Source organism: Aplysia californica, unplaced genomic scaffold (assembly GCF_000002075.1).
Source record: "Aplysia californica isolate F4 #8 unplaced genomic scaffold, AplCal3.0 scaffold00518, whole genome shotgun sequence".
NCBI lineage: Eukaryota > Metazoa > Mollusca > Gastropoda > Aplysiida > Aplysiidae > Aplysia > Aplysia californica.
In genome coordinates, this window is record NW_004797788.1 from 232,225 (window position 1) to 241,935 (window position 9,711).

Sequence of the window (9,711 nt, forward strand, 5' to 3'; positions counted from 1 at the left end):
CGCGCGCGACGCTTTAAACATTTTCAGGTTGGTAGCCGAAGAATACTCTATCGATTTTAGGACAACCAAATAGATCTTTAACGTGCACAACTTGCTCAAGGGACCTCCGATTTTCTTTCGCCTTTATCCGAAAAGACTGTGTGCTAGATCTTACCTACCACTTAATGGTGCCATTTGCGGTCGCGTGTCACCACATGGGGATAGAATAGGGGAGTAATTTGATATAACATTTACTGCACTTAATACTAGCTGGTCTGTCTTTCCATTTCATTCATTGTAGCCTATAAATGTACTACTCTTTGGAGATGGGGACTTTTAATGCCCGTGGTGCCTGACTTGTCGCTGGACGCAATTTTGCTTCCGATCCTCCAGTTCTGTGTGTTGCTTTTTGTATGCATATATTATATTATATTATATTATATTATATTATATTATATTATATTATATTATATTATATTATATTATATATATTATATATATTTTATATATATATATATATATATATATATATATATATATATATATATATATATATATATATATATATATATATATATATATATATATATATATATATATACTATAGGTGAATTTGCTGATATCACTTAAAGAAGAGGCGATCCTGTAATTCTCTGGTCCATTGGGCATTGTTTTTTCACGGTTTTTTACATGCTCCGACTATCACAGAAGTGCCTCGGGACCGGTTGCGAATGACGACAGCGATAACTTGTAAACCCACAAGTAAGTCTAGACAACTTAAAGTCTTTTAATACGAAACGCAACTGCATTGTCTATGAAAATTAATATTACAAAGGTTATTGGCCACACTCCTTTCGTTGTATTGAAAATATGATGGCATAGACGTCAGGCGTAGGGTAACATTAAACACACTAACAATGTCATTACTTAGAAGTGGACCCCATGTGATTTTTTCGGCATACTTTTATTAAATGCTAGGGATGAGGATGACGAATTGTTTCCAAATTCTAGTCACTCTATGCGAGGAGCTGGGAATGAGGGTTGTGTCCTGGGCTAACTGCGCTCAAAACGTAGCAAAGAATTATTTCTTTGAAGTCGTGTGACCAAAAGTCACTAAATTGACAAAGCAATAAACGACTTTAGAGACTTTATGAACATCAACATCAACATCACCACCACTAAAAACAGCAATAACAGCAACAACAACATAATTTAAATGTCAGAGAGCGAAGGAACAGAACAAGTGAATCTGAAAATGTTATTGAAGGTAATTCTGTATTAGGAATGGATACGTCATATCATAAATCTAAGAAAAAACAGAAGGAATAGCCATAACTTGTTATTATATGTTTTGTTCTCTCTCTCTCTCTCTGTCTCTCTCTGTCTCTCTCTCTCTCTCTCTCTCTCTCTCTCTCTCTCTCTCTCTCTCTCTCTCCGCCTTTTTTTCTAACAATTTGGGAGGAAGAGCTTTTTCTTTTTAGATCTATGCCTCTAACATTTGGATTTCCTTTTATGCTGTGTAACCTTAACCTCTAGGCCACGAGAGCCCCCTCTATGTCTCTGTCTCTGTCTCTGTCTTTGTCTCTCTGTCTCTGTCTGTCTGTCTGTCTGTCTGTCTGTCTGTCTGTCTCTCTCTGTCTCTCTCTCTCTCTCTCTCTCTCTCTCTCTCTCTCTCTCTCTCTCTCTCTCCGCCTTTTTTTCTAACAATTTGGGAGGTCTCTCATTCAAAAGGTCCCGGGTTCGAATCCGGGTAGCGACCGAAAAATGTTCTTCTCTAAATATGTCTCCTTTCACCTCATTTTCTGCTCTCCAGCAATGTTCTGTTGTCTGCTTTCATTTCCACTTTCTGCCCGCACCCCCTCACCTCCTTTGCCCCCTCCTCTGGGCTCCTGATTCTTTCTGCAGCCTTTCTACTGCTACTCCTTCGCTTCTTCTTACTGCTGTCTTTCAGCCACACCTCTGATCTTCTGGTAGGAAAGATCTACACCTAGCCTTCTCGGACAAGGGTGAAAAATCTCGGAGGGCCCGTGTGCAAGTTGCGCACGTTAAAGATCCCTTGGTGGTCTAAAATCGATAAGAGTAGGCTTCGGCCGCCACCCGGGCAAAATTCAAAATTCCCTACCAACTGAAAATATTAGGTGTGTCTCGCGCGCTCATATGACCTTATGCAGTTGCGAGGGCCGTAAAACACTTTACAAAAACAAACAAACAAACAAAAAGACAGAGAGAGAGAGAGAGACAGAGAGAGGGGGGGGGAGAAAGAGAGAGAGAGAGTGAGGGGGGGGGGGGAGAGAAAGAGAGAGAGAGAGAGAAAGCTTTACGGTGGAAAGCCATGCTGTTGCGGTGGCAGTCTATGGAAGTATAAAGATATCTGATCGGTCAGCTGAAATGAGATATTAATGCAAAAACGGGATCATTCATTCATTCATTCGTTCATTCATTCATTCATTCATTCATCTAAGAGGTTAATCGTTTTGAGAGAAAGAGAGAAAGAAAGAGAAAGAGAGAAAGAAAGAGAGAGAAGAGAGAGAGAAAGAGAGTGAGAGAGAGAGAGAGAGAGAGAGAGAGAGAGAGAGAGAGAGAGAGAGAGAGCGATGGAGAGAAAGAAATGGAAGAAGAGTAGATCTAATCTTGCCCATTTGTACTGTATCATAACTTTCTGAAACACTTATTGCTTGTTTTTCTCAGTTATAAAACTTTTTTTCCCGACTGATGTCATTTGTAAAACAATAAAATAGTACATGTTGCCTCACAGGCGTTTTGTGTCCTGATGTTTGGTAATTAATAAGATTTTTAAAAATCGTCGCCACGCACCTGATATAATACATTTTTAACGTTTGAGGAAAGCATAATATGTTTTTATCTTTTCTGACAAATTTAAACATTATTACAGCTTTGGCGACTCTGTGTATTGTCAATACTGTTGTGAAAATCGTGAGTAGTGTTTTTCACAACTGCTGTTTTCTATAGCTAATCAAGGTAAACAGTCACTTTTGTTACACACGAACACATGTTTCCGCCCAATGAACAAGAGAACGGCACTGTGATCTGTCAGTAATTATCAAGAGCCATAGGCGTGTACGCTTTTTAAAAAAAATCGATTTGGGCTGTGTGGTTTTAATATTTTGAATTGTTAACTTGCTGAATATCAGATTGTGATGAAGATGAAGTTTAAGTTAAAACTGAAATTATTTACTTACAAGAACATTGCTCTGAAAGTATATAACTACATGTATTTCACTTGTGAGAAAAACCGCGGTTGTCTAAATCGTTCAATTTCTGATCCATTTAGCAGATTTAAACATTTGCTTGATTTAAGTGACAGGACTTTGAACAGATGGATATCGGAGTAAAATGCAACCGAAGACGTCGAGGTGACATAGAGAGGCCGACCTGTTAAATTTGATATCTTTGACAGGGATGTCGTGGGACACGCTGTTGGAAAGATGTTAGGTGATAACTAGTACGTCACACTTAACACTTATGTCTTATTTGAAAAGCAATCACGATCTAGATATCAACAAACAGACTTTATGGCGCATTGAGAAAAGTCTAGGTTTCAGTTTCAAGAAGACTAAAACATCCAAAGACGTAATTTGTGAGTCAAAGAACATGGTTGCACTGAGGGGGAAGTACCTACGAAAATTAAAACAGCTTAGAGAAGACAACGTTGACATTTATTTTCTTGATGAGTCCTACATCAATGCCCACCACACGTCCACCAAAGAATGGCAATCTGACACCCTACAGAGATTCATTCCGACTCGAAAAGGTAAACGCCTTATAATTGCGCATATCGGAAGCCATGAGAGAGGACTAGTGAATAATTGTGAATTGGTTTTTGAGTCAAAGTCGAAAGACGAAAATGGCGACTATCACAAGGACGTGGATAGTAACGAGTTTGAAAAATGGATTAGTAACACTGTGGTGCCTGCTTTAAAATAAAAATTCATGCCTGGTTATGGACAATGCATCATACACATGTATCATAATTTAACTAATCCTGATGATAAAGTGCCAACAAAATCTATAAACAAAGGCCCTATAAGTAACAGTCTGGCTTGATAAGCGTGGGATCGACCATAGTACAGCGAAAACCAAAAAGGATCTACTAAACATCGTGAACGCCAGCGAACAGAGCAAGGCAGAAGTTTTTCGAGTAGACAAGTACATGTACCTGGAAGACCATGGTCACATACCTCTTAGCCCCCCTCCTTACCACCGTCAGCTTAAACCTATTGAATTAATCTGGGCTGAGATGAAGAAAAAGGTTGCTTTGACAAATACAACATTTAAAATCCATGACGTTAAGCGACACACAAAGGAGGCCGTATCAAGTATAACCAGAGAATTTTGGCAAAAGTGTGAGGGCCATGTCAAAGCAACAGAGGAAAAATACTGGATAAATGATGGATTGAATTTCCAAGCCGCCCAGTGTAGTCATCAATCTGATTGAGGATACATCTGATTCTGAATAATTGGTGATTGTTAAAATATGTTTAAATGTGTCCCGTAGGCCTGTCACTATCTCGATATAGGTTTGTCTGTCTGTCTGTGTAACCAACAATGTCGCTTCAGATAATGGTTATGAAATTTGTTCAGAACTGGCGACGCCTATGAACATCCGAGAAACTAGCAATTTGTCCAACTTTCAGCACGTGATTACTGTAAAACTTGTATTGAATTAGTAATGATACATCGTAATTAATTAATTAACCAGCCACAATTTCGGAAAATTGATTGCATTTCCCAGTGGATGAGATGGATACTAAGCTCTTCTCAAAATATAAAGGTAATCGGTCGGGTAGTCTTTGAGATATTCCTGCGTCAAGCATAGGCAACCTTTATGTTACAAGCTATAGTTTTGAGGTTGTTTTTGCTTTAGGTCACAAGATAGGCTGTCTTGAGAAGTCAGCCCCTCCCACTTCCACTCCCTCTGTGGCCTATAAATATTATGCCAGCTCTTAGTTTGAAAGCTTAGTGGCCAATCGCCATACAGTGACGGTCCCCAATTGTCTGTGTATTTCCTACAGACCAATGTTCACCCAGAAAGGTCCGACTGGAGTGGTTTCCTGTCCCTGCCAGAGACAAAGGTCCTCACAGAAGCAGCGAGAATCCCGTGATAAAAGACGACAAATGGACTACCGAGATGTCACCCTCTATGGTCTATACGGGGCCCCTGACCATGCTTGTTGTTGTTCTAGTTGTTATTGTTGTTGCTGTTGTTACTGTTGTTACTGTTGCTGTTATTGAGGCTGATGTTGTTGTCGCTGTTGTTGTTGTTGGTACTACTGCTGTTGCTTTTACCATGCCGTGGTACATTTTAGTGGCTAATCCAAGGTGTGTGTGTGTGTTTGTGTGTGTGTGTGTGTGTGTGTGTGTGTGTGTGTGTGTGTGTGTGTGTGTATATATGTGTGTGAGAGAGAGAGAGAAAGAGAGAGAGAGAGGGAGAAAGAGAGAGAGAGGGAGGGGGAGAGAGAGAGAGAGAGAGAGAGAGAGAGAGAGAGAGAGAGAGAGAGAGAGAGAGAGAGAGAGAGAGAGAGAGAGAGAGAGAGAGAGAGTGCGTGTATCAAAAAGTGAATTAACTTAAGCTATTGGTGCAGTCAATTTCGAGGGCAGTCAGGTTTTTGTTATGTATAACAAATTTCTTCTGTTTCCTAATGACTTGGTTTTTAACCCATGAAGAATGATATTATCACCTGATTATTTGGTGTTTCTCGATCTCTCCATTCCGTATTTACTAAACAAGGAAATCTTTAGTTTGTTGGTTGAATAACTTATATAAGAAATTTCGTACCGTTGAAAGTTAAATTTTGACATACATCACAACCAAGAAGGGTGTCAAATTAGTGGTAAATCTTTTTGTAGATTTTTATTGTCAAGATGAAGAGAGATTATGCAATAATACGCTCTACCTAATAGTTTCGTCTGTCATTCTCTGTACAAGTAATGCTCGTCGTTGTAAAAATACAAAAAGGAGAGATAAACAAACCAGCTATCTTGAAAAAAAAAATAGACAGACAGACAGTCAGACAGACAGACAGACAGACAGACAGACAGACAGACAGACAGACAGACAGACAGAATATATAGACAATACAAACAAAGATTTTAAAAGCTAAAAGAAGGGGTAAAGTTAATTTAATTAGCAGACTAGGAAGGGAAAGATTAAGTGAATCTGAAAATTAGTTTTTTTGGATTTGTTTTTATTTATTGGGCACATATACATCACATCAAGATCACGAACACAGTCCAATGTAAAGAAAGACTAACCACAACTTTTAATTATATTTTTGTTCTCTCTCTCTCTCTCTCTCTCTCTCTCTCTCTCTCTCTCTCTCTCTCTCTCACACACACACACACACACACTGTCTCTCACTAACTTTCACTCTTAGCTACTTTGTAATCGTTGCCTCTATCTCTCATTCTCTCCTACTCTCCCTTTCTCTCTCTCTCTCTCTCTTTCTCTTGGGCCTGCTCTAATTCAGAACAATATTACATTATTCAACATTGGCATCAGTTTATCAAAGGCGTTGTATAAAGCTTCAAACTGGAAAGCTTAACAGTGAGAAGGCAAGACGTACGAAGATTAAGACTGTCTTTTAACTATCTCTAGAACGCCACAGACGGGATCCAAACGTCTCAGAGAAGACAGGACAGGTCCGGGTGCAGCTCCAGGGCCTCAGTGAGGAACTTGTCTAGGGTCCATCTCCTGTCGGGGTCCGGAAGAAGAAGGTTCCTCAACAAGGCAGCGTACTGCGGGGGGATGTTGTCTAGGGGATCCAAAGGCTTGTTCTTGACTGGACACAGACTAGATAGTACCTGCCACATGGTGACAGCCAGGCTGTAGGTGTCCAGTTGGAATGGACAGAAGGGACCACCCTCCTGGTCCGCCTCGGGTCCCCGGAAACCAGGCGCAGCTGCCCACGTGTCCACCTTGTCACATCCCTCAGGGAGTAGACTCGCAGCACCAAAGTCAGAGATGAAGGCGACGTCAGAGTCAATGAGGAGGATGTTCTGAGGCCTCAAATCCTGATGATAAATCCTCTTCTTGTGCAGGCTTTGGAGAGACACCGCCGTCTAGGGGAGGTAGAGGAAGGGGAGATTTTGTTAGTGTTTAATTTTCATTTTTTAAAGAATGACCTAATCTAATACCGTGGAATCAAGTAAGAGACGAGAAGTTGCTATTGGTCGAACAAGATAAATAGACCGGAAAATATAAGTAGACAGGGACATATAGATCTTGACAAATTTGACCCATGCTAAAATGCCTTTTGATATATATATATATATATAGTAATAAATAGTATAATGAAGGTTTTTATATAGCGCTTAATCAGGAGAAGACTCTAACCGCTGTACAATGCAGAACTATCATTTCGCTAAGAAATTAAAAGGAAGAAAATGGACATATTGAGATTTCAACAATGTTTGGAGACAGGATTTCTCTTTTCAAAAAACATTGTTGTGATAACGTTTAAACGGCAATTTTAAACTTCCCCCCTCGAGTGTGACAACTTTGACAACACTACTCCCCTTTATATCAGCTTGATAGAGAGTTACGTGTGCGTACTTGGGGGAGGGTGGGGTGAAGTCAAGAAAATCTGACTGCGTTGACTTGGTGCAAGATGGACGAGTCTTGTGAGCAAAAGCAGTGGAATTCCTCAGCTACGCAGGCCGTAAGTTATTTAAAATACAAGAATTTAATATATAAAAAAACAATTGAAAACCCCGATATTAGCTACAGATTCAGAAAAAAATATTATAATCCCATTGTCTTTGGCCATTTTCTTGAGGAGATTGTTTTTCCACATGGTTCGCATTTTTAGATTTTTTAAAAATGGATACTCAAATCATGGAAATATTTACACCCTATTTTCTTGTCTCCATACACGTTGTTGCAATTCTAACCATGTAATGCACCCTCCCCCAGAAGCACGGAAGAAAATAAAATTACTGACTTGAAAATATAAAAATACAAAATTCGCAAATAAAAAGTTTGAATGATCACGGACAACCTTAATGCCAAAAAAATGGAAGACAAAAAAGGCAAGGAATATGGAATAGGACGGGCTGAAAAACAGATACGACTGTTGTGATAAGCTTGCAAACTTTTGCAAAGTCAGCGGGATTGTTATTACAAACACCTCTTTTAACAGCAAATCAAAAGGAGTTACAGATGGCTGTCACCTGGCACGACCAGACACATACAACAGCATGAAGAAACTCAGAAAAGATCTCAAGAAAAGCTAAACCACGTGTGGACTGTGATACCAGTGGCCGAGTCCGTACGGAGTTCCGACTCGTGAATAATGTAAAAAAAAGTCCGATGATAGGCTGATATTTCCAGAAAACAGCAGAGATAAAATTACGGTACGTCTAAAAATCGCCACACCCAGACAGACAGACAGACAGACAGACAGACAGACAGACAAACAGACAGACAGACAGACAGACAGACAGACAGACAGAGATTGAGAGAGAGAGAGAGAGAGAGGCAGGAGTTGGGAGGGAGGGAAAGTGAGACAGAGAGAGAGAAAGGGAAGGAGAGAGAGGGGGAGGGGATAGAGAGAGACAGAGACAGAGACAGAGGGGGGAGGGCTATGAGGGAGGGCGAGAGAGAGAGAGAGAGACAGAGATATATATATAGAGAGAGAGACAGACAGAGAGAGAGAGAGAGAGAGAGAGAGAGAGAGAGAGAGAGAGAGAGAGAGAGAGAGAGAGAGAGAGAGAGAGAGAGAGAGAGAGAGAGAGAGAGAAATTGAATAAAGGACTTGTCATCATCATCATCATCTGGTGCCTTGCCGACTGGTGTGAGCGATCATAGAACTCCATTTCACTCTGTTTTGCGTTGCAGCAATAAAGTTCAAGTACAAGGTGGTAAAAACACCCCCCACACTTTTAAATCTTTCTCTCTGAATGTCTCGCCCAAAAATTTGTACTAGAATGTTGTAATTTAGACCAGTTATAATTCTTTCAAAAGAAATTAAATGAATAAATATTCATAAAGAATAATGACTTTTATTTCTAAAAACACAATAAATAGGCAGATACCTCCCAAAACTTAATGGGCCATGGTGTTTTAATTTTGCTGCTTGTTGGTTTTCTGCCTAAAGAGTGAACAACCTTATTAGTACGTAACCCGTCCCTTCGACATGGACAACGCTGTCGACTTTCCAACTCGACTACCACGTTTGATCTAGATCCACAATGAAAAAGAAAAGAAAAGGACGCGACTCAAACGATACGGTTGCGCACAATGGACCGCCGGGAATTACAACTACATGTATGTCCATGTATTGTTAGGCCGACCAAATATAACATGGGGTGTCCATTGGCACGAATAGGTCAGGTCTAGTCGGTTTTCTAGCCAGATTGAGGGCGCCATGCGGCTATCGCGGCACGAACCGATCGCCTGACTTGTCGCTTCAAAAACAAACGCATTTGTTTTCAGGACACAAGTCGGGCATTAGACCCGACCCGATCCGATCCCAACTGCAATGGGCACCTGGTATAAGCAGGGCCGCCGGGCACAAAACTCCTATACGCCTCTGTGGCGTTTACAAGTTTGTATGCCCGACGGCCACAGTTGGAGAATAGGAGGGTTGTTCTTTTCATTTGTGTTTTAATGTTTTAATATGTACTAAAAATATTATTCTTTAGAACAGTTATAATTTATTCAAAAGAAATGTGTTTGACTAAAAATTAATGAAAAAGAAACATGTTTTCGTA

At 40.2% G+C, this 9,711-nt stretch overlaps 1 protein-coding gene across 1 annotated transcript; it reads right to left on the reverse strand.

The window, feature by feature from the left end:
- Positions 1 to 6,621: 6,621 nt before the first annotated feature.
- On the reverse strand, positions 6,622 to 7,357 carry LOC106012814 (rhodopsin kinase GRK1-like). Its single transcript, XM_013086888.1, has 2 exons — positions 7,334 to 7,357; positions 6,622 to 7,059 (listed from the first exon to the last, which is right to left on the reverse strand). The coding sequence occupies exons 1-2, from the start codon at positions 7,355 to 7,357 to the stop codon at positions 6,622 to 6,624; spliced, it is 462 nt and encodes a 153-aa protein (XP_012942342.1).
- Between the last annotated feature and the right edge of the window lie 2,354 nt (positions 7,358 to 9,711).

Coding starts and splice junctions, on each gene's coding strand:
- LOC106012814 (XM_013086888.1), bottom strand. CDS start 7,357: ATGATAGTTCTGCATTGTACAGCG. Junction 7,060..7,333: donor TAGTTCTGCATTGTACAGCG/GTTAGAGTCTTC, acceptor TACCTCCCCTAG/ACGGCGGTGTCTCTCCAAAG.